The 26201-nt window shown below is 41.7% G+C and overlaps 1 protein-coding gene across 4 annotated transcripts in view; it reads right to left on the reverse strand.

Moving 5' to 3' along the window:
• Positions 1 to 415: 415 nt before the first annotated feature.
• Positions 416 to 26201, reverse strand: part of BACH2 (BTB domain and CNC homolog 2) — a 400583-nt gene continuing 374797 nt past the window's right edge. For all 4 annotated transcript variants that reach the window (XM_072642835.1, XM_072642836.1, XM_072642834.1 and 1 more), the window contains 3 exons: positions 23889 to 25472; positions 11544 to 11750; positions 416 to 7189 (listed from right to left, as the gene is read on the reverse strand). In XM_072642835.1, coding sequence (XP_072498936.1) covers positions 6710 to 7189; positions 11544 to 11750; positions 23889 to 25472 — 2271 coding nt within the window. In that variant the 3' untranslated portion in view covers positions 416 to 6709. The remainder of the gene's footprint in view (positions 7190 to 11543; positions 11751 to 23888; positions 25473 to 26201) is intronic.

Genomic DNA, 26201 nt, shown 5'->3' on the forward strand with positions numbered 1-26201 from the left:
ATGTTAAAACAGGCATAGATTCAAAACTCATCAAGATAAATGCTCTTAGGGGAAAGGTAAATGTGACCTCAGGCAATTAGGTGGTGCAGAAGATAGAGCACTGCCCTGGAATCAGAAACATCAAAGTTTGAACTTCACTTCAGATACTTACTAGTTATGTAATCCTGGACAAGGATTAACCCTTGACTGCATAAAACTGGGGAAGGAAATGGCAAATCATTTCAGTATCTTTGCCAAGAAAACTCCATGGACAGTTGGACCACAGGGTCACAAAGAGCTGGACGTGACTGAACAACCACTAATGTGATCTTACCATCACTAATATTATTATATATTATATATGCACATATTAATTACGTATGTAATTAATATATACCAATACATTAATGTATAACAAATTTCAGAGGCAGAAAAATCAATTTACAATACATAATGATATGTCTTTATTTCTTCAACAGAAATGGTGTCTAGACAAAATTCAGTTAACACTAGCAATTCAAATGAATGAAAAGGGTTGGGCTTTTTTTTTTTTTTTTGCACAATACTGTATTTACAACGACTAAATGAAGTTTTAATTCATTAGTTCATAGCAATGCTCTTTTTTTCCAAAAAGGTAAAAATTCTTAGTAACAGAGAATAAGCATCAACAGCCATCTCATTTTTACAATAAAAATCACAAGAAACCACAGTCACCTAGAAAAAAAATAAAGACAAGCTTAGGAACTAGTACAATTAAATGATGCATTGAATTAAGTTACATTAATCGCATAGAATCTGTGTAAAAAGTATGTAGAAAAACACCTGATGTAACCTGTTACAGTCATTGACCAGTTATGAGAGGTACAGAGGATTATACAGGTAGATATGTGTGAAAACTGTCCATACTGTTTGACCTGGGGAGGAAGAGAAGAGGGGCTGCAGCCCCTTGCATACGCTGATAAAACCCTGTTCTGAATATGGCCTCTGAAGTTTGTAAGGCATTTATTAGAGGTGCACTTGTATTGGACTGGTTCTGGAACAAATTCTACAGGTACTCCTGGCCTCGAAATCCAAAGCGATGCTTGAAAGGAATGGTGCTAACATGAGGACAAGCACCCAACGATCCCTGCTGTGTTCACTATCGCTCCTGCTTGCTCTCGGGGTGCTCCCGAGTCAGGGCCCTCAAAGGCAGCAACAGTATGCAGATGTGCCAAATACACTCTGTTTGAATGTGAGCCAGGTGAGTGGGAATCAAGCATTCACACATTCATGCGCACACACATACCACACCACACCCATACGTATACACATACCTGTCTCTAGAAATGGTAGAGGTCTGAGAATTACCCTGCTGAGAGAAAACGCTTTGACCAACTCAAATTGCTTCTACTTTTCTTTTCTGGGGCACAGCTCTTTTACTATATACTCCCATCAACTCCACCCTCTTCCACTCCCCCAGGGGGAGCGTTTTTTGGCACTACACGTAAGTCTGAGTGAAACGTCTGGTCTTGGTGCACTTCTGCTCACAGAGGGCCACTCTTTGATTTGAGGTCAATACTACTGGAATGAAAGTGAAATTCACAGAACTGTTTATTTCATCAGCTGTCAGATTTGGCTAATTACCATGTTACAACATTAAATAAAAACTACTCAAGTTGACCCCCCTCACCAAAGTGGTTTTCTTCACAAAATGGCAATGTCTTATGCTTACAATTAAAAACATGTCACTGATATTAGTTTAGTATAAATATCATCTACCATGGTGGAGTGTAGGAAAATACTGTACATTTACTTTTTGTTGCAAGCTATGTTGTTGCACTGTCAGATCAATAATTTATCCCCAATCCGCCATAATAGGTCTTTTCTATATACATATATTCTTTGCACACACATACGTATGTTCATGTATATTGGATTCTACAGCATCAGCGATGATGCCTGGGTCATAAAATAGTTCAGGCTGTATTATAAATACACATACATATACATATTATACACAAAGCACATACACACACACGTGCACACACACACATACACTTCCTACATGGATGTTAGCTCCACATAGACTGAATCACACTAAGGATTGCTTTGCCAGAAACATAACCTAAAATAAAAACCATAATGTCAGAAGAAAATACTAGCTCACAACAGAATATATACATTTTCTATATTAAAAAAATGTCCTGTAGCTATTGTACCTTCAGCAGGATCTCTAATGTTTATGTGTGGCACGTAGCTGCCACAAGCACTCCCTGCTTCTGCAAGAAATTCACCTCCACTGGGAAAACTTCAAAAGCAGTGACCGCACATGCATTCCTAGTGAGTTGCGGATAGAACCACAGGCCACCCTATGCTGTGCCAATGGTGTTTGGCTGCTTTGGAAAGACTCAAAAAACAATTCTTAAATTGGGGTGGGGTGGGGAGGGTGCAGTCAGCATAACTATGTAGGACAAAGATAGGGGGCGATACCTTGAGGAAAGCTTGAAAAGTACATGTTAGGAGGATTCTGGCTTTTTTTTTAACCTTTTTTTTATTTCTAATTTTAACAGTCAGGAACCTGTAGTTCATCTAAAATGTGTTGTGGATTCCAATAACAGGACATTGTGGTTGACTTTCTGGGTTTACTAACGGGACTGTCTTCTTATAGGGTTATAATTGTAAATGTGTATGTGTGTATGTATGTGTATGTGTGTGTTTAAAACTAGCAATTATAAAGTATTTAAAATAGCTAGAAAATTTGCATTGGACCTTTCCACAGCAGTGACGAATTTAACATTAGAAATACTCCTCCTACACCGGTTAATCTAATGCAGTTACTGTAGCTACTCCCCACTCTCCTTTTAAAAAAAAGAGAGGTAATAGTTGGCTTGCTAATCACTATGGTTATTAGCCTTTGTAATACTACATTTTTACTTCCTTGGGAAAACAATAATATAAGGATTAAATCCAAAAATATAGTGCATCTTAAAAGCAGCATACCTTTAGAAAGACATTTAATAAATTACTTGTACACTATACAAAATAATAGTCTTCTACTGCAGCATCAACTCTGACGCCTGAGTCATCATCATACATTAGCAAGTCCACAATATAAATATTCGGATGTCCTAGTAACTTGACTAAGAGTTTTTCTTTTTTCTTTTCCAACCAATTTGTTCCAGAATCAGTGTGCGATGGAGTTCTGTCTTATTCAAGGCACCCCCAGAGAATGTGCAGAAACAAATACACACTGCAAAGCATGTGAGTGACAGTAGCACAATAAGCTTAAATGAAATGAGGTTTTTCTGGCGATACAGGGAGCATGGAGAAGGCAGATGGAAAGGGAACACTAAGCTGGGCTGAGATCTGCCTACGTATCGCTGTTGCCCCAATTACTGGTTGTCCCATGGATGGAAGCCACTTGGAAACTGATGTAGATACCACTAGACCTTTGGCCATGGAAAAGAGATGGTTTTCTCTTTATTTTGGAAGAAAGGGAATTCAAAAATACATTACAGACTTTAATTTTATATAAGTTGTTTTCCTCACTGCTACTTTTAACCTTTTTTTTAAAAAAAATTATTTTGAGTGGGGGTGAAGAGAAAAAAGGACAATCAATTTTTGATTTCTAAATTCTCTGTACTGCATTAGAGCCAATTCGGATTCAGTCCTCATATCTAGTCCTCCCAAGTGTCTCCCTTTTAAGTCTCTCCAAATGAATCAGTAACAGATTTGATAAGCACATGGTTCAGAATAGTCAAAACCACATCCACAGCATCTGAACAATTACATGAAATCAGTTACTTCATGGGGTAAATAAATATAATTTAAAAAATGGATCCCCAAAAGCTTCAAAAAGTTTTTCCCTCTTGAGCAATGGTTTTCCTCAACAGTTCCCATGGCAAAGGTTGGGTTAGCAGACAGAGTCAGGGGAGGGAAAAAATAAACAGATTTACCATCAGCGAGAGCCAGGTTGGAACCAACAGCTGCAGCACAAGGTCTGTGGGTGTTTAAAAGTAACAAGAACAAATACGCACAAAGGATGGAATGAGGTCAAGACTACCAGTTGCACATGAGTTGTTAATCGGGTAAAATCATGTCAAGAAGCTGGTGCAGACTTGGTTATTTATATACTCATAGAACAGTAAAAAACAAAAACAAAAACAAAAAAAGAGGAGGTCATTAAAAAAGGCAACCACAAAAATAGTTTAAAAAATACTGTCAGCTGACCCCCTCCTGATAACAAAAACCTATGAAGTGATCATGTGATTCACATTTAGTTTAAAATTCTTGTTGTCACCATTGTCTCCCACAAATAAAAACCTTATGGTGAAGTAAAGAATTATTTTACAAGGTCAAGGAATTCCAACAACAATAACAACATATAAGAAAAAAATGAATTATCCAAAGAGGGCCTTATAAAAAACTGTGTCAGGCGGGCACACACACACACACACACACACACGCGCACACACACACACACACACACACAAATCTAGAGGCAGGTCTTCAAAAAGAAAGCATTTTAAAAGAAAAGGCTTTTTTTTTTCCTACTGTGTGAATCAACAGTTTCTGGCATCCATACATATTTAAACATTTAGAGCTAGTATTTTGTACAGAAAAAGTTAATACTAAAACATGTTATTATGGTTTCACTTTTTGCCTACGTTTTATACTAACTTCCCCCTTTTACATGCGGCTTTAATATTGTCCAAACAGTGGCACAAAGAAAGAACCAAAAATTAGCCACTTAGCCCCCGATGACCCCTCCCACCCTAGCCCCATATCAAACCATACACAATTCTCCTCCAGAGCCAGACTGTAGCCATGGGGTCAAGGGGTGTTAAGCAAGACCAGGGCATTCATGAGTGTCCATATTCATGATGTCATAAAAGTTATCACTGGAGTGAGGGAGCTGATTCCTCCTCCTAAGGAAAGATGCTGAGCTACTGAGTGCCTGAAGAGAAACACTGGTGCACACCTCATGTGTAAACGTTTGCACCAGAGGAGAACATCATCCCTCTGTGCTGAGGAAAAGCTGCTCTCTTTATGCAGATGTGCACAGCCAACCAGTTTTGCAGCAAAAGAGGAAAAATGCCATTAGGAAGAGTTCTGGTATTGCCTTGCCTAAAGCCTCAGAATGAGCTATGGACGTACTTGGGCATCAGGACAGTGAAGGAACCTCAAAACACAACTCAATGCACTTAGAGGAGAAAGGGAGAAAGAAAAAATTCTTCTGCCTATGCCAGGAGAAGACTTTGGGCTTGCAACTGCACTAATGTCTCTCCTATTTGGGGCACGTTTGCTTCAATGGCCCTTTGGACCATTCAAAGACCAGCCATTGGTTCAGTGAATCTACAGCTCAACCAATTGCTTCAGTCATCTCCAGGGAGACTGACCTTCTCAAAGGTAGTTGGGTTGATGGCCATGACTTCAAAAGAGAAGATCATATAACAGAACCCTTCAGAGAGTAAGTAGTGACCAGACCACAACTTACTTCTTTAGAGAAGAAAACAGAACTTGGTTTCTAGATATCAACACCTACAGAATCCTGGTGTAAAATCATGGATGGATGTTCTGTTACTGATGCATTTTTTAAGTGGGATGCCCAAACTCTCTCCCCACCTAGGAATCTGGACATCAAGCATCCACCACTAACTAGATGCATTTAAAATTTGCTTGGGGAAAGGGAAGGGAGGGGGCTAAGGAGTTGAAATACAAAAATATTCAAGCAGATTATCATCTACAAATTGGAGGGTGAATTCATTATTTGGCAAGATTGTTTCTCCTACATAATTATCACCTGAGTGCTTTTTTAATTACCTAAAATGTTTTACTTTTTTTTTAAACTATAAAGCAAATAATATACAGTATACTCGAGTTATACTGAAGTTACAACTTCATTTATGAAAATAGGTTTGACCCCAAACTCAGTGCAAGTGGCAAAGTTGACCATTACTGTACAGTATCTGCAAGAAAAAAAAATCCACAATGCTCAGATGGCACCATTTGTCTGTGCCCAAAATTAAACGAAACAAAACAAAAACTCTGCAATCAACTCTCAAATAAGCTTTCAATGTTGATTTTTTTCCATAAATAAGTACAAACCGAGTAATATTGATGAACTATGAACCACGAAAAAAAAATTACTGCCATAACAAGTTACCAAACTACTTCTAGCATCAAAGGCAAACAAAAAAAAAAAAAGAAAAAAGAAAAAAGGAATGTTGGAACTTGTTTATACATTAGAAATGAAAGTTTCCAGTTTTAGGATGAGAAAATTGAGGCATGCAGGGACTTTTGCATATGGAGATATATTTTTATATATTATATATATTATATGTACAGTTTAGTTATAAAACTTTGATGTGTATAGAAGCTGTCTTCAATGAAAAAAAATTGAACATTCAGAGGAAATTCCTGAGATAGGGTTTTGTGACATGGGCCACTGAGAAAATAATCTGTGGTTGGGTCCTCAGAGGTGTTATGTCCATCCCTGTTAAGATTGAAATTAACATATAAAAACAGACAGTGTAGCCACTGTTTGAGTTCCCTGCCTGGGCAAGGGATAGCACCATTGTGAAGATAACTAGGTAACTCCTGCTTGTAGGGAGGAGGAAATACTTAAAAACAGTATTGCTGCTAAGACCACTGTAGTGTGCACCAAATTCGTTCTTCTAGACAACAAATGAACTGGCCACAGGCTGACTGACGAACATTTGTCTGGGTGGGGATGTCAGGGCCCAAGTCACTAGGTATAATCTTTCCTGGGCTGTTCGTCTGTTGTACATTTATCAGTCATTTCCTGGCAGAAGTCTACTGTCACTGTTTGACTCCTTGGTTCTAGAGAGGGACCTCTCTCTGAGTAGGTACCTTGGTCAGCTCCATCCAACCTCCTCCCAGCTGTACAATTCTCTGACACGTTGTTGGGCAGCCAGGGAGTCCCAAGGGGCACAGTGCCCTGATCCAAGCAGCACTGCATGCTTTCCCCTACACACTGGGATGCTGCCAGATTTTGCTCCATGCCAGTGGGTGAAGGGTTAATACTAGTGGCTGTGGGGAGATCCATTGGCCTGAGGACAGGGCAATACCGGTGCAAGGCTTGGATCTGCTCAGGGCTCTGGATATCTCGGCAAACTTCTTGGGAAAGGCAGGAGAAGTTATCTAAGAGTTCCCCCATGCATGCTTTCAGCTGGTTTCTTTCTGATAACAATTTTTCTTTCTCGCATACCTGGGGAAGCAGAAGCAAAGTGAAGATATGAATGTAACTGTGCCCCACCTGGGTAACATTTCCAGTGAACTTGGACATACTAGTTTGTATCTATGACATCTTGTATGATAATATAACCCTTGTGCATCACATGGATTGGGACCACATTCTGGAGATCTCATATTACTCTGTGTATACACCCCATACTTAATTAAATAGACTCCTTAGGGAGTGGCTGAATTTTCTGATTTCTACATAGGAAGTGAGCAAATTCTCTTTGTTTACAACCTAATGATTAACTATCTTTTTATAATAAATCAGTAGATTTTTCTGTCTCAGTAAATATAGCACACTGAACATAGTAGTTGATTTTCTGGGGGGTTGTTGATTTTGTTAGTTAAGGATTGGGTAGTATCTCAGGGTCCTTTATTCTCATTTTCTAGTTTTATAGTTAAAGATATATTGGAAAGGCAGCATGCTCATGAAATAACACTGGATTTGGTTCCAGAGGACCTAGATCCTGATCTCAGTCCTGCCATTCTCTCTGGATCCTGGGGCAAGCAACTCTGTCTATCCCTCTGGACTTCAGTTTTCTTATCCATAAAATGAGGAGTTTGGACTCCAAGGTTCTTTACAAATTTAAATCTGTGATGCTGCAGTTTTGTGTGGGGAGATAGTCTGGAAATATGAAAAAAAAGGAAATTCCATAAAATCATCTTGTATTCTTAGAGAAGAGGTTGAGGCACAGCGAAAAGAGGATGGGATCTGAAGGCAGAAGACCTGGGTTTGAATTGTGGCTCTACCACTAAAGAGCTGTGTGACCTGAGGCAAGTCACTTAACCTTTACGAGCCTCAGTTTCTCACCTTTAAAATGTGGATAATATTATTTGGTCTGTTGGTCTATTTCCTCTAGACTGTAGTTATGAGGTTCAAATGCAATGATATATTATAAAATTCCCAATCAGTCATAAAGTGCTTGACATGTTAGCTATTATTATGGCCTCATGACCCTTCTTCATCAAAGCAGGACAAACATACAAAGCAAAACAGTACTGTTAATCAAAATTTCATGAAAAATAACATGAGAGAAGAAAAGGGCTAGAGAGGTTTTAATGTACAAACAGAATTCAACAGTACAATGAGACCAGAGATCTGATTAGATAGGATGTAGGAGTGTGTGAGTGTGTGTGTGTGTGTGAGTGTGTGTGTGTGTGTGTGTGTGTGTGTGTGTGTGTGTGTGTGTGTGTGTACTAAATGAAGTTATATTCCAATACTCACTATGAGGATCTGTAACGTCACCAGTGTGGATATTCATCTTAATGCAGACAGCAATTCTGATAATATAGTAGATAGTTTTTTGAGAGATGCTGTGGCTGAAAATTTTCATTACCTTGTAGGTGACTTGGTAATGACCCTTTCCAAACTTATACAGGCTAGTCCTTAGACAAGAGATTTCTAGTTTGTCACTAGGACTCTTCTACTTGAAACTTTTCCAGCGTGGCAGGACCTGTCAAAACTTAAACTCCCATGGACAATCTTTGAGAATCCAGGATCCTCTCCATACCACAGAAGTAAAAGATGAGGAGGGCTTTGGTGGAGGAAATACCTTCTTCAGTCTATTCAGTCTAAAAACCATGTTAAGATAAAGTTCAAGTGTAGCGATTGAATTTTGTTTGTACACTGAAAACTCTCTAGCCCTTTCCCTCTCCCATGAATTTATAGGGAAATTTTGACTAAAGAGAACTTTTTATTGTATACTTAATCTATTTTTATGATAAAGAGACTAGAGGCAATAATTATAGATTACATTGTCAACAACTCAAGCTGGCAGTTCTCACAACCAATATCTGTAGAGTTGTGGTTAAACACTTCCACTCCCTGGGCCTCAGTTTCCTCATTTGTAAAATGAGAGGGACTGGGTTAGATGATTAGTCTGTGAGAGTAGCCTATAAGGTTCTTTCCAGCACTAACATTCTATGGTTTATGATAGTGCAGCAATGATCACTACTAATGAAGAGGGTTGAAATGCTCTGACTGGTCATGTTCATGATTTTTTTATTTTGTGAATGTGGAAATGGCCTAATTTGACATAGTAGCTTCATCTAGGGACTTTTTAAGAATGGCTGGATCAGTCTTTGCAGGTACAGTCACAGTTATGTCTATCATTAAATGCTCGAGGTTTTGATACAAGCCACATGACAACCACTAATAGGCTTACAAATGAAAGATCTCCTTCTCAATTTGAAATTCCAGACTTCCCCTTCTGTACTAAATCAGTCTGTGAGAAGGGCCCTGCCTGGCTCCCCTGCCAGTGTGACAGCTCCAGAGAAAGTCCTCTCCTTTTTAATGCACGCTGGGGAGCCCTTCCTTTGGGACTGTGCCAATCACTGTTTTCTCTGGGCAGCTACCAAGCACAGCTGGATTCATCCCTTTGGCACCAGCAGTGCCTCGTTTTCTCAGCTGGTGCCAGGCTTGACAGTGGCAAGAAAGCTGCGGTGACTGACACAGCAATCTGTGTGTGGGAGGCACCACACAAGGATGTCTTACCTACCATTTGGAGAGTAAGCTTTTACACTCTGCTAGTCACCTCTAAGCAAGGATTGCCTCAGAGAAGGGCAACAGAAAGGATAAGGGGGAAAAGTAAAAGGCTATAGGAAGTGAGAGGACTTGATAATTAGTACTCGAGCAATTAAGTGCTACGTCTGTCAATACAGGCAGATGGCGATCAGCACAGTGCCTGGCACACAGTAAGTGCTTAATAAGAATGTTTGTTAACTGATTGTCCTGATGGCTGCAGGTCACTCCAGTGGCTATTGGTCATCATACCCTGGGTAAGCAGGGGTGCCTTTGGCCTCTCATGCTCTGCTCTTTGGTACTCTTACCAAATTCTTCCAAATCAGAAATAACAGGGAGAGGGAGAAAGAGGAAGTGAAGGAGGGAGGGAAGGAGGAAGGAAGGAAAAGAGGGAGGGGAAGGGAGAGAGAGAGAGTATGTTTAAGGGAAAGACAATGGAAGGGAGGATACAGAAACAGCAAGGGAAAGAAAAGGAGAGGCAAGGAGGAAAAATGAATATCAAGCAAGCAGAAACCCAAGAAAGAAAATGAGTCCTTATGTGGTGAATGTGAGAGAAAGGAAATGCAATCTGGCAGGCAGGGTGGCCATGTGTGTCTGAGAGATTTACACAGGGAAAGGGCACCTGCTAAAATATTTATAAATTTACCAAGAAAACATGTTTAAAAAATGAAAAATAAACAGATGTAGATGTGTAACTTGAGAGAAATACATTAGGCAAGTTTGCAAAAGCTGTGTGGCGTGTGCTGGAGACAAAGAATTCTGAGGGGGTGGATGGAGAATACGAAGGACCCAGAGAAGTTTGGAAAAGTTGGAGCTTTCTGGCTCCCACACAAAACCTAGATCAGAGTAGGGGAATGAGCCTCCTGTGCTGGGAAGAGGATAGCGAAGTTTCCTGGCCCTTGCCCTCAGTCAGTAGGAGGCTTCCCCAGGAGAAGCTAAGGACTGGGCACCTAGAGTGATGATCTGACCAGGGCCCACAGGACAAACAGAGCTAGCCTACTACACCATTGATTAAACTGATATCATGGAGATGAGCAACGTGTGTGGTAAGAGCTTCACATGTAGGGGAACATGTGTTTGTGTGCTACTTACTCAACGGGGACACTGAGGCTGAGTGGGCTTTTTTTTACACTAATTATAAAGCATTTAAGAGCTCTTCCTGCTTTTCAAGTGGCTTCACGTTTCTCCTTTATTTTTATCAAGCTAGAGGCTTAAAACAAGGCAAAAGGCTGCCTGAGGCATAGGAACAGGGAGATTTCATAGCAATGGTGCACGATGCAATGTTGATACATCTTTCACTTCTCAGGCTAATGCAGACATAGCTTCAGTAAAGGGCTCCTCCATTCAGCTCTTTGGAAATGTGGGCATGAATGCAGAATTTTACAGAAATGAGGCTGACTCCTAGTCTGAGGCTTAGTTGTCTTGTAAGGAAAGGAGCTTAAGCATGTGGAATGGGACATCTGTTGTGAATGACACAGAATCTTAGGTATCAGAGCTGGAAAAGTTCTTATAAGACCATCTGGTCTAGGTTTCAGCCTTGAATCAGGTGAGCTATCGATAGTCCCATTTATGGACCAAATTTGAAAAAGAATTATTATGCAAATAATAAAGGCCATAGGACACTTAGAATTTTGTACACATACAAATATCTGAAGACATAATTTGTCTTTGGGGCATTATTTTAAAATAAAATGATCATAGTTCTCTCCTTTCTTTGATGTTTCCCTTTATTCTTGACCAACTTTTCCAGCAATCTGAGAGATTTCCAATCATAGAGCAAAGGGAGAGTGGCTCAACTTACCAATTTCCGTATTTCACATTCTAAATTCTGAATGCAGTCCAGTTTCCTTTTGCGGCAGCGTTGAGCTGCAATGCGATTCTTGCTGCGTCGGCGAACGTCATGAATGAACTCTAACTGTTCTGAGGTTAACTTGTGCATCTTTATCATCATCTGGAAGTCGTTTCTTGGAAGATCTGTGATTTGATCAACAGGAAAGGGAAGCTTGACCTGAAACCAAGGATGAAAATCACTGGTTATTACAGTATGACTATGGTAGAATTCTAACAGATAGAACATCCTCCCCAAAATATCACTGTCACCTTCATGAGGTTATAAAATTAGTGAAGACAAGTGGGAAAGTGAATCTATTGCTGGTTTAGAGGATAAAGTGAGGGACAACAGCTTCATATTTTGAAATATAAGGGAATCCCAAGATTTAGATTAAACACAAATAGCTAAAGGAGAACACAAAGCAAGCGCAAAAACATATGCTGTGTTTGACTATCAATGGAGCCTATTGAAAAAAACGATGCTGAAAATACTGGAATGAGCAGAATTTTCAAATGACATAGCACCTGTATCCTCATCTAATCCAACAAGTATTTAATTAAGCTCCCACTGGGTATAAAAGGCAGTGAGAAAGAAAACTGGTTAAGAGTCAAGATGGCCCCAGGCTCAGGTCACATCTTTGATACTACCTGAGTGTGACCTCGGTTAAGTCCTTTCCCTTTTCTAGCTCTCAGTTTCTTCATCTATAAAACAAGAGGTTTGGACTATGATGCTATGATCCTTCCCTCAAGGAGTTTCTATTTTACTTTGGAGACATAAGATGTACACAGGTAAGTATGTACATGATCAGAAAAAGCTTTATTATCTGAGCTTTGTTTGAAACTAGGGCATTTTAAGAGGTGAAGGAGAAGATGCAATTCAGGCATAGGGTATAGCCCATCTAAAGATAAGGAGGCAGAAGATAGAAGGCTGAGTTTGGAGAACAGTAAGAAGGCCTGTTAGGGCAAAATGTACGGTGAAGGAGAATAATGTGAAATGAGTGTCATTAATGCTAACTTAAATGAGTTACTCTAGTAATCCTTATGAAATCACTAACCACAGGCAAAGGATCAGCTCAGGTAATGCTTGAGCCCCAAACAGCTGAACAAATGGGCACCCAGTGATGTGCTGCAGTTAGCTTACACCTGCTTAAGATCAGATTGTTAAATTTTTATGCCTAGGAAACTGGCAAACATTACAAATCAGGGTTTATTGTTCTTTTGATTGTAGTAAAGTGATGGAGAAAATGCTAATCATGAAGGATAAACTTGAAAGTGTGTTCTGTGTACCTTTCCCTCATCCCCACCCCCCATTTCCCCAACTGGTTGTTGAACATTTAACAGTACATCTCTGTATCAAGGTCTCTAACACTTTAGAGAAATCGGAAAGCTCAGCTTCCTAGCTCTTTCCCCTGGGGCCAAGCAGAATACGTCTATCCATCTTCCACGTGTCAACCCTTCAAATACTACTAACATTCAACATTCCTTCTCTTCCAAGTAATCTTTTCTCTTGGCTAAATACCCCCAGGCTCCGTCAACTGGTCCCAACATGGCCTGGTTTCTAGTCACCTCCCCAACCGGCTTACTTTTTTGTGGGTATATTCAGTTCACTAATATTCTTTTTAAAAATGTGGCACACAGAACTGCATTTAAGGTTTTGGTTGTGTGATTAGGGTGAAGTGCAATGGCCCTTATGCCTTTATGAACACAATCGGCTTCCAATATTTAAACATAATGGCAATTTGAGTTATTTTAACTAAATTGGGACTACCATTCTAGCCTGTCAAGGCTTTCCTAACCTGACTGTTAGGTTAGAATCTGTCTGATCTGACAGCTATGATTTCCATTGAAAGATAATGGTAACACCTCCCATTTATACAGCATTATATAAATTCTATATTGTCAGTTACCATGTATCTCATGCATTCATGGGTAGGTAGGCAGAAGGCACAACTCACATTCCCTTTATTTTTTTGGATGGGGAATTGAGGCATGAAGAGGTTAAATGACTTAGGGCTATAGGGGACCTTAGAGAACATCCAGTCCAACTCTCTCATTTTAAAGATGAGGATGGTGAGGCACAAAAGTGAAGTGAGAGGCCCAAGGCACACAGCCCTAAGTGGTGAGGCTGGAACTAGAGCCCTGGCCTTCTGCCTTCAGCTCCAGTGGTCTTTCTGTTCCAATATGTTGCATGCCTGCTCACATGTGCACATGTCAGGTATCCTAGGATTTTAATTCCATTGAATGTACTAGTAGAATGGTACTATTTTTTTTATCAGCCAGGGCAATCAAATTATTCCCCCCCTCCCCCAGCTAAAATTAGAACATAATCTAGAGGGCAATTTTCTCTATATTCTGTAAAGTATCTAGTTATCACAACGCCCTGTCTGGAGGGATGCTGATTACTGAAGAATAGAACTTGTGATTTTATGGACAGTTGAGTGGCTCAGTGGATAGAGTGCTGGGCCTGGAGTTAGGAAGATTCATCTTCCTGAGTTCAAATCTGACCTCAGGCACTTACTAGATGTTTGACCCTGGGCAAGTCATTTAACAGTTTGCCTCAGTTTCCTCATCTATAAGAAGGAAAAGGCAAATCACTCCAGTATCTTTGCCAAGAAGACTCCATAAGAGGTCACAAAGAGTGGGACACAATTGAAAATGATGTCACGAACAAGAACAAGAAGATGAAGGAGAAGAAGGAAGGAAGCTATCCATGCAGGTGTTAGTCTTAGAGGGTCTTTAGAGTACTGAGAAGTAACTTGCTTAGTATCACATATCGAGTCGGTCAGAGTCAAGAGAAGCAAACTGTGTGGTGGTTAGATAAGAGGGCTGCCCTTGTCATCAGGGCTGCCTCTGAGGGACTGAGGACACCCTCCCTAAAGTCCTTCCTTGGTGTGTCCCTAAAAGCAGTGGGGTGCCATCTCTGGTGGGTGGGAAGCTTTTGATTAGTGGCCTGGTGATGTGTGCTTGCTCCCTGGGAACTGGCCTGGCTAAGTCCTGAGGGGCAGATTATCAGATTACTCCCTGCCTCCTGATCAACTTTATTGGCCACAGTAACTTATCAAGACCCTTTCCTAAGGGATGGAGGAAGGGCGATCTGAGTCAATGGGAGAGGTATCCCTACTGAGGAAATAATGGCTCCCCTCAAGTGAGAAGATCAAAGGATCCTGACAAAAGTGAATGTAAAAAATTGTATGTAAAAGAAACTCCCAATTTCTGACACTGTTCTTTTTTTTGTTCCTTATGTATTGACATGTTTAGATTTGTTCATGATCATAAAGTTCATTGTAAACAATGAAAATAAATAAAAGTGAGTTCATACAAAGCCAGGTTTGGCAAAAGCCTAAGGGAGCAGGCTCTCTTGCATGTTTCACTAGTGAAGAATTTGGCTCTGAACACTGACTGTGGCTACTTAATATTTACTAACCCCCCAGCAGCATGGTGGAGCAGAAGGATAATGGTTGGGCAAGTTGCTTAACTTTTTAATGCCCAGGCAGCTCTTTTAGACCATAAGTGAGTGAATGAAGGAAAATGCATTTATTAAAAGCTATGTACCAAAGATAGTGCTAAGCACTGAGGATACAAAGAGAAAAAAATAAAGCCCCTGTTCTCAAAGATCTCCCTCTCTAACACATACAATAAAGCTCGGCTACAAGGCTGATACAGAGGCCAGGAGATCTAAGGGATCAGTGACTGGGCAGATGCCAAAGCCCAGGGGGTCTTAGGTTATATAAGAAGGTTAGATGACAGTGCCAGGAGACTGAAGGGTATAGAGGCAGGTGGGGGCATGTGGATAGAGAAAATGCACAGTCAACAAATATCCTAGAAAGTTTTAATAGTATAGAAAGAGCACTGGACCTGGAGTAAGGAAGACTCTGGCTTCAGATATTTACTATCAAGACACTTAACCTGTCTGTCTGTCTCCTCAACTGTAAATAGGCATAATAACAACACCTACCTCCCAGAGCTGCTGTGAGGATGAAATGAGATCATGTTTGTAAAAAGTGCTTAGCACAGGGCTTGGCACATGGGAGGGACTATATAAATGCTCATTCCCTTCCCTTTCCAGATGGTAAGGCCTGGTGGTCTTCCATGTCACTGGAAAGAATAAGTGATAGATGACTTACTGATCTGTATCAAGGAAAGAAATTCCCACACTCTGAATTCTTCACGTTGAGGAAACCACAGGCAGGGGCTCTTCTCTCTCTTCCACCGCTCCCCTCCCCCACCAACACCTGCCATGTGTGGCGATCCAGACTCCCTGTCCTCTTAGAAAGAGTTCATGCTATTAAAACTTTCTAAGGTATCTGCTGACTGTGCATTTTCTCTCTGTTAAGTCAACGAGAGCTGCTGGCTTATTTCTTGTTCCTTGGGGAAATGAAAACCCTACACTCACAGGTCAAGAAACAAGCTTGATTACACACTGGAATCTTAATCCTCATTTTAGAGTCTGTCAGGCCTGAGTTAGCCAACAGATGGCACTACACACCTAAACTTCCCCCCAGCTAAGTAAGGCTCCTATCAATTGGCAGAAAATGGATTTACCTGGATTTCCCAAACAAGACTCCTGAAAGAGAAGCCCTCCTTGGTGTTCAGAAGCTGAAGTATTACACCTGGAGGGCTATTTAAGCAGCCATTAACCCTAAACTAAGACCTATCTTCTTTGTTCCTTTCCAGCTCTACACAGACATTAGAATTTGTGAATCTTTGGGCCCAAAGTGATCACTTGATTTTTCTGTCCCTGTGTGTGTAATTTCTTTGTCAATTTACATCACAGTTAATTTCTGAAAGTCTTCAGGCCCAGGCACTGGGTGAAGGTTTCCAAAACATTGGCTGATATATCGTCTACATGGCAAAACAACAAACTCTGTTCTGTCACCCCCTGTGAAATTCTGGCCCTGAGAAAACATCCTAATAATGGGATGGGTTACCCGAGTTGTTCAGTGCTGCTCTGGTGGTTAAATAAGGGTTGGCAGAACAAAAGCCTCCTCATTACAAATACTTCAACTGACCTTATCCCTGGGTACTTGAGTTTGCATAGGGCTAACTAAAGATATCAAAGAATGTTTTGATTTCCCCTTCAAACCCTTTGGACAACAAACATGGCACACTCAGATCCCAGATTGTGCCTGAAGTCCAGAGTTCTGGGAGAGATACTCATGTTTCAATATGGGGGTTGAAAGGGGAACTCTTTCCAATATGAATGTTAGGCTTTAGTCCCTTAAAAACAGTAAAACAATTTTGAATTTGTTCTAAAGCACCTTTACTTTCAGGAAAGAAATGTATATTCAGCTCATTACACAGGGTAAAGTCAGGAGGGCAAATACCAGGGGCCAACAAAGTATTTTGAAATACTCAGACAGTGGTTCTCAAAAATTGGAGAAACAGACTGGGAGCCTGAGAGCAGAACTCTTCCTCTGAAAGGTTGTAAACGAGAAGTCAATATCCACCCACAACATGGCTACTGTAGTGTTAGCTTGGGTTTCAAAAGGGATGGAATGGCAAGGAGACGGAACTGTAGATTTTCCCACATGTAAATGTATTTCTAGTGTTTCTTCAAGAGATCTTTCCTTTTGACAAGGAAAAATGTTAGAGTAAACAAATGAAAAATTCCTAAGGTATTCTTCAAGCTCCTTGTTATTGCCTCCAGATCTATTGCTTTTTCAGCCCCTGAAAGTTATTACACTGCAGGCACATAGAGGCCTTTCTTTCAGAGTGGAAATAGGCAAGTAATCCTTTAGTCCTCTTGGGAGACCTGAGGTGAAGTGCACTTGTGGCTTTTACACACACACACACACACACACACACACACACACACACACACACACACACTTCTGCAACTCTTAGATGTGGCGGCAAAAAATCCAAATAACGTCACTAATTTTAGGCAACATGAAAGACAAGGGCAATCTTTCTGCTCCTCCCCCATTATGCCCAAAATGGACTCATGAAAGGACTTAACATCTTATTTACTGTCTCTCCACACAATTTTTCCTGGCTTTTATTTCACAGCAGTGGCTCCGAGTTTAACTCTCTACTCATTATAAATACTGCAATCTACTTAACGTCACACACCAACCCCTCCTGAACAGCCTGCTAGTACCACATCTCTTCCCATTATACACCACCAATCTGAATACACAATCAGATAAACAAGCTGCAGATAAAATAAACTGTGTTCTGATTTGTGGGTGTTCATTCTTGTATTAGCATCAGCATTACAACATACAAGCCCTCTGTGTAATGCCCTGGATTTCAGTGGAGTTCCAGACAGGCTGGGGCAGTCCCTGACTCAGCAAGGGAAAGGCCTCACCGAGCCTGTTCATTCTTTCCAGTCTCATTAGCAAATGTCACAGCTTGCATCACTCACTGCTGCTGGCTGTGGTCCTGCCCTGACAAGGGACTGACCCCTCTTTTCGCTTGGGAGAACAAAGCATGGAATGGATCTGAGGCACAGCCCAAGCCATTGGATCTGAGCTGACAAAGGAGGGGGAAGATTTCAGACCCGCTAGATACTTCAGGGGCTTTTGTTCTCAAGAGATTGGGTGAATGGTGCCTACCAATTCACTTGGTTCACTCTGGCTCCCAGGTGCTAGGGTCAAGATGGAAACTGTGAAATCTGAAATCTGGAAATCAAAATAACATCATTGTGTACTAAGTAGATAGCAGGATCTCAGGGAAAGGGATTGGGGAAGTTGGGACACTCACTCTCCTTCCTGACCCAAAAGAGATCAGTTGTTGGGCATCCGAAAGCTGCTGGGGGCTGCTGGTGCACTCTTTTTAAAGCTAACACTAGCACCACACCTTTGTTCTTGAATTATCTGATACCAAAGAGACACCCAGCTCCTAGACAGGAGTATCGTTGCCCATGGAGCTCCTGGGTCATCTGCTGTCTTCTTCATCATACCTTATAGAAAAGACAAGGGCCTTGATTTTTTCCTTAACGGAGTCAGGAGAGTTATGTGTGAAGGAAAAGGAAACAACAGTACTAGCTAACATTCACATAACACTTCAAGGTTTGCAAGGTCTGATGCCCTTCCAACTACCTCCCCTTCCTGCCCTAACTTCCCAGGGTCCATTTTACCTACATGGTACAGACAGCCCACATGGATTTAAGGAGAGACTAGGACTTAACCTCAATCTTGGGACAATGTCAGAAAAACATTACTTTTCCATAAAAATATCATATAGTGGAAGGCTAATTTGGGAAAATTTTTCATTCTAAAAAATAAAAAAAACCCCAAACAGATACACATACCAGTTCAGATGTTTGACAAAAGAGCTCACATGAAAGAGAAAGGTCAGGATGAAGGACACTGCCCTCATATCGAGATGGTGCCTTTAACTTTTCAAAGCACTTTCACATCTATGCTCTCATTTGATCCTCACAAAACCCTGTGAAGTTGGCAGGAAGGGTATTATTATCCCTATCTGACAGAGGATCACAATCTCTGTGCTGAAATAAGAGTTTTAGGGCTAGGTAGCCGCTACAGTGAGAAGGGCACAGCAAAGCTCTCTTGCAAACACTTTTCTTGCTTCCCCTCAAATGTTGTTCATGTAGGTGATTTACCATAATACTTCTACAGTGCCCTTTGTGAAAAGGGGATGAATGCAATAAATAGTCTGGGGGTTAGGACACCTGAGTTTCTGCTCTGGTTCTGCCACCAATTAACTGTGTGACATTAGGTAATTCACGCATCCTCTTTACGCCTCACAAATAAATAAACTGATAAATTTAATTGAATCTCTTACCTGCCTTGGCTGCCTGATAGGGTTCTTCTGAAGATAAAATGGAAAAACAGATGTGAAAGTGCTTTAAAAAACTAATGGTTCTATACAGATATAAAGTTAATGTTATCATTCCCAAGGAGCATTCCTAACCTTTGTTCTCATGATGTCTCTTTCCTCCTTCACGCAGCATGCTTTAGTACTGCAGACACTAAGATATCTTCTTCTGAACTGAGTCTAAATAGAGTAAAAATATAATGCCAACTAGAAATATATAGAGCTAAGGGTACTTTTTCTTTTTAAATAGCAGATTAGTCACAGATACAGTAAAAACATCTATACACATTTGTTTTCTGAGGACCATCTCAGTTAAGTTGAGAGGAATTTGACCACAGGGGCATGGCTATTTTGGCAATTGAAATTTATCTAATGAATTATAGGAGGACTGTATTCTGTGTCAGTAGGGGGAGCAGGCACTCAGATGAAGTTATAGGTCAATGTGTGTATGTGTATACCCACATACATATATACGTATACATGTACACAATACACATGCTTACCTGATTCAACTAAGTATAATACAAGAGCTTGGGAAGATAGAATTTTGTGCGTTGGGGTTACCTGGGAATCCATCTTTTTCCTGTAGCATTTTAAGTCTTATTCATTAATTCTTGTTATCAAGATTAATCTGCTAATTTTAATGTTAGACAGCTCTGGAGTTCAGCTTCTCTCTCTTTGTCTCTGTCTCTCTCTTTCCCCCACCTTCCCCCTTTCCTCTTTTCTCATGAAAAATATTAACCAAGGAATGAAAAAAAAAAAACCCCTCACAAACATCTTCAGATTTAACGGACCTATGCCTTTATGACAGTTTTGGTAACTTGGTGTCTAAATGAGCCTTCTCTTTAAGTGTCTGAACAAAAGAAGCTATCTTAATGTGAAACTTTATTGGTTATTGATCAATAAATCACAATGCTAAAAAATATACAGGTATTGTATTGTATTGTATCAGTGTATCAAGGCAAATATGGTTTATAAGGGGTCCAGCTGACTGGAAGATTTCTGTTTTCGTAGTATATAAAATAAAAAAATATTTTTGAAAGTATAAACACACATATTTTTAAAGCAAGATATTAAAAGAGAGAAAGAGCTATTTCACATTATTATTATTATAGCTTCACTGATTACTGCTTTTTAAAAAATTCGCTATGTCAAGTTTTATTGCTGATGCTGTATTTTAAAGCAGCTGGATGGACACTGGCTGAACAGAGAAAACATCCTCACTCCTGTCAGTAGCATTAAGTGCCAATAAATGACTAACTTCTCCCTTGGGAAGATGGTGGGGTAAAAGGAGATTTATATGAAATTGGCAGCTTCTTAAGTATATGCAGCCACTATAAAAACACAACCTTTTAAGTATAACTTTCTTACAGAAGGAAAAGAAAAGCTGTTTGCCATTTTTTTTTGAAATATGCCTTACTCTTCTACAGTAAATCACTCCTTCCTTACTCCAGGGTCCCCCAAATCATTACGTTAATAAATTGGGCATATGTCAACAGTTTCACAAAATAAAAGAGAAGCTCTATTAGACCTAGAGAGAAAGAGACCAAAGAGAGACAGAGAGAGGGAAAGAAACCCTTGACCTGTTTCATTAAAACCTCCATTCATTCAAGGTCAATGTCACATTTAACTGTGGAGTGACTCTAGGATGGATAGATGATAAAGCATTTACTAAATGCTTATTGGGTGCAAAGATATAAAATCCAAGTGACCCTGATGTATTCAGCTGGGAAAGATTCTCCTCATTTTCTTTCCTATTTATTCAGCTAACTTATTTTAAATAATTTTCCAATACCCTTTAAAATAATTTTTAAATTTTTATGAGTTTTAAAATTTATTATTAAATAAAATTGGAATGATTAAAAATTTAAAATGATTTCCTGCTTTTATTTTATAGGGGCAAAAGGGAAGAAAACTAGAGAACAATGCAGGTGGCAGATGACTACTGGCACAGATGCCTTTTAAAAAAGCAGGTGACTACAGGAGATCCATTTTCAAAATCCCAGATCAAGCCAAAAATTTCACGTTCTTCTTGCAGATTTCATATTGGCTGAGTGATTAAACCTCACAAGGTTTTCTGAAAAGACATTCTCTCCCTCCCCGAACTTAATGGAATTTCAATTCTCTGGTTAAATTACTCTTCCCCACCCCTGTGACCTATACCAAGATCCAGGGATAGTCTGTGAACTCTAAGGGATCATAGGACCATAGATTTAGAGTTTTAGTCCAACACCTTCATTTTTCAGAGGAGGAAACTGAGGCCAAGAGAGGTCCAAGTTAATAGACATAGTAAGTGGAAGACCTGGTATTCAAACTCAGGTCTTCTGATTCCAAATTCAGCATTTGTTCCATCTCCCCACCCCACTGGCACAAACATGAACGTTCTATTGTTTCTTCATTCTTCTAGTTGACAGTTGAGGAAAAGACCTACCCACTGGTTCTAAGGCATATATGAAGCCCAGGTGAGAGTTGGCCTCACCTGTATTCGCTTTCTTGCCAATCAGCAAAACCACCACCAAGACCAACTACCAAATCATGTCATATGTATCTAAGCATTTTCTATGACTTTCTTAGCAGATTTGTGAGAGTGGAAAAGCATGGGGTTCTTACTCTTCCACGTCTTCAGTCCTCTTACCTTTATGAGGTTTCTGGTCTTGACCTCAACCTCATCACCTGTCACTTTGAGAAATTGAATCTCTTCCAAGTATAAGCATTTCAATTTCAGTGTTGGATGAAAACCAAGAGCTCAATTCCACTACCCATTAAACCTCATTTCCTATAATTTATAGAGGGCATATTAAGTGATATTTATCCCCCACAGCATTATGTCTGACTGACTATGTGTGTTTCTGGTGTCACCTTGGGAAATGGGATCAAAGTAGGGACAGCATAAAGGAGACTAAGGAACCTTTAAACTCAGCTCCAGGGTCTTCTGTTTATAAGAACAGCATTGAAACCTGAAAACCACTACTGTTTAATGGTGATAAATATCATTTGTCCATGGTGTAGATAAGAAGTAACTATGGATTAGTGGATAGAGAACTGAACTTGAAGTCAAAAAGGCCTGGGGCTCACATCAAGGTTCTTTCACCCCAACTCCAACATGCTCTCCACTTAACTACTTTGCTTGTTTGGATGTTAAGAGGCAGCCATAGCTACAGAGCCAACCTGGGATTCAGGAATGCCTGGGTTCAAAGTCCCATCTCTTCCACATGTGTGATCTTGGCCAAGTCACTTAACTTTTTAGTGTCGCAGGCAACTAAGTCTATAAATTGCAGAGTAGGCACTGATCTATATTGGTAGAAGGAATTTTATTAGTGTAGGTAATTTTCTAAACTGTTGAAATCATAGGTCTGGTCTCCCCTATCCCAGCCCTTCACCCCTAATTTTAATCACTCAATCTTTATTTAAAAAAAAACAAACTAAATGGCCCAAAATGAATAAATATTCTTTCTTGAAAGAGGACCCATACTTTTCTTTAGATTGGGGGTGTCGGAGGGGGAGTATGAAGGCACTAATATAAGCCAGCTGTTTAAAGATTATAAGGCTGTGTGGCAGGATTACCCAGCAATCCTCCCTTTTCCTCAGTGTAGGTAAGGCTAATTCTTTCCCTAAAAGACAAGAAAGGACTGGACTGCTAAGGCTCAAGTCTCTTAGTGGTGAGAAAGGAAGCAGGGAGAAAGGTGACATATGAAAACGCAATCAACAAGCATTTATTAAATGCCTATCATGCGTCAGGAAGTGTGCTAGGCACTGGAAAAAAAGCTTAAGAATGCTCAGTGAAATCTGGATAGATTTGCTTTCACCATGAGGCTGTCTGAGTGCACTTGTTGGATATTTGTAACTTTATATGCTTCAAGTATCTGAGAGTTTATTGGTTCCTTCACCAGTTCAAATCACAATCCCCTTCCAACTCTTATAGGAGAGAAGGTTGTGGTTATGAAAATTCATCACCTGGTAACTTTTAGCAAAGAGCCCCTGGATTTAGCTAGGCTGGTCTCTGTAGGATAGACACATAATGTGTCGCTGGGGCCATTTTTGGAGACCTTTTTTAGCTTGGTAGGATCTTCCAATGTGTATGCTCTGCTAGCAGAGCCTCTGGGAGGTGACCTGAGTCACCTTTCACACCCACCCTGGGTGCTTAGGATCCTAGTTTTAGAGTCAGTCATCCAGTCCAACCCCTTTATTTTAAAGATGAAAGACATTGAAAGCTAAGAGAGGGAAAAGGACTTGTTCAAGGTTGTACATATTGTAATAAGCAGGCCTTCAAATCCAATACTCTTTCCATTGTACCATGCTGTTTGTGGGATATTAAAATTTAAATAGCAATTCAAACAAACCATGCCCAATCTCAAACCAAAAAGCTTCTGGAAATGGGGAGGGAGATAAATCCCAACCACCTCAGAATCTTCTGCCCCTGGTAATAAGAAAAATGTGGCAAGGGGGAAAAAGGGGTGAGCCTTAGGGAGCTAAGGCAGCCCAATAACGTGTGGGTTAAATGGGTTACACACTTGTACTTATCTTAACTCCCTACCTCGTGGCCCCTGTCTTGCACAGGACATGACTCACTGTCTGCTTCAGAAAACGATCCAGACTCATCACTTGAGTTGGTTCCATAGGACTGCTCACATTTAATTTGGGGTCGGACTTGGTTGTACATTCCATCTCCCATCAGGCCTGGCTCCTGATGATCAGTGGCAAGGAATCGAGCTCCCTGGGAACAGGGAGAGGAGGAGAATTCACAGAGAGGGAGGCTACAGGGAGAACCACCACTCCCATCTTCTGCGTAGGAGTAGGAGGAGCAGGAACTGGAGGTCCTGGTCCTGGTCTCCAAGGGGGGAGAGCGAGGGCATACTTTAATTGGCACCGGGCAGCTGGTATTAGGCCGCATCCTTCCTGGCAAGTGATCAGCTATTAGTCCACTGTGGGAATAGGTCTGTGAGCTAGGGAGGGACTGGCTAGCTCCTGCCCAAAGACCCTTTGGCACGGGCTCAGAGAGGTCTTTGTCCAAACTGGTTATGCCAGAATACGAATGCATCGAAGGGTTCCCTTGGTCACAGGTGCTGGAGGAGAAGATCACACTCCGCCTGTCCAGCTCACCTTCTTGCTTACAGAGAGTTTCAAACCCAGGCGCCTTGAGAGGAGACCCCACTGGGACACTGGAGGCATCCTTCTGACCGGCATGGGACTGTCCGTAATTCCCTGGGAAAGGGCTGTAGTCAGTTTTATGGTCACCCTGAGTTGTCCCCTTGTCCAAAGGGCAAGCTGGACTCCTGGCAAAGTGCTGTTGGGAAGTACTGGGCAAGCCCGACAGCTCTGCGCTTCTCGTTCTGTTGAAGAGAGACCCCACGCAGGCAGAAGCGGAGCTGCCCTGAGGTTTGTCCAGGCAGGCGGCCGAGGCGGCGGCGGCGGCGGCGGCGGCAGGGGCGGGGAGCGGGCTGGGTTGCCTCCTCTCCATTTCTACGTCCCCCTCCTTGTCCCTGCCGTCGGGCTCCTCTGCAGACAGGCAGAGCGTGATGCTCTCCTCGTCGTTCTCTTCGCTGGGGGGTTCGCGTTTGATCTGCCCCACGGCCAGCTCCGCCTGGAGGCTGCGGCCAGGGTCCCCTTCGCTGAGCGCGCCTGCCAAACCTGAGGTACTGATGTGCGAGGCGTTGTAGACGACGTTCTTGGCACAGGCCAGCTGGTACTTCTTGTATCGGGGGTACCGTGTCAGCGCGTCCTTGTCCAGACTGCCCCTGCCCTCGTCTCTGGGCACGTCGGGGTCGGCGGGCGTGCCTCCCTCCTGCTCAGCCGCCGGGGCCGCAGACTCGAAGCCGAGGGGCTCCGGAGGCACCCGCTCCTTGGAGCTTTCCGACTCCATGGTCTCCTCGTCCTCCTCGCCCTCCGAGTTCTCCATGCCGCCGTGGAGGCGCTGGCAGGAGGTGTCCTTTTTGCAGAGGAACAGGCCATCCTCGTCGTTGAGGAGCTGGGTCTGCAGGAAGCTGAAGCAAGAGTCCTCCAGGTTGTGCATGCGCAGGAACTCGGCGCAGCGGATCACCTCCTGGATGTTCTCCCTGCTGAGCAGCAGCTCCGCGGTGTAGGCGAACTGCAGCAGCGGCCCGAACCCCCGAGCGGTGACCTGCAACACAAACGGAGAGTGCCAGCGTTACCATCAGCTCTGCCATTGTCCCAGGGCCTCCGAGCGAGGGAGGCGAGCGGACAGCTCCACTGTCCGGGGGCTCAAGGCTTCAAAGCAGCCGCTAAGCCCGTGGCAGCTCAGCCACGATGCTGCCCCCCGCGTGCCACTCCTGGGCTTCATCGTGGGGCAGACGGAAGGGCTGCTGGCCAGCCAGAATGACAGTAGGTGCTAGCTACACGAATGAAAGCTCCCTGCAAATTTAAATTCTCTTCCTGTTCCAAAAGATCAGTTTTTTGGAGAGATCTCAGATGAACGGTGACATCATTCTAAATAAGGATCTTGACCCTACAAATCTCAAGTGTGGAAAATTCAATTCTTGGAAATATAATAAGTATGCAAAATTTGAAAACTGCTTTTTTACACTTAGTTATTTTGTAAAAAAAGAAAAGGAATAGACACTATTATTTCGCTTGGTCATTAAAGTTACTAGTTGAAGCCATCTCTCTCTTATTCTATCATTATCATCAACAATAATGACAGTAATGATGATGGCTGTAATAACAAAGATGATGGTCCTAATCAAGAACAGTGCCCTGCATTAAAAATGAACTAGTGACCGTCAGAGGGACCTTGGTGGCAGCCCAGGCTGCATCGGCTGAAACTTCCGAGGGCCCTGCTACCTCATGTGTACCTTTCTTTTTCATTAGCTGCCACTTCAGGGAGCAGCTG

The sequence above is a fragment of the Notamacropus eugenii genome, chromosome 2, assembly GCF_028372415.1.
Source record: "Notamacropus eugenii isolate mMacEug1 chromosome 2, mMacEug1.pri_v2, whole genome shotgun sequence".
Lineage (NCBI taxonomy): Eukaryota > Metazoa > Chordata > Mammalia > Diprotodontia > Macropodidae > Notamacropus > Notamacropus eugenii.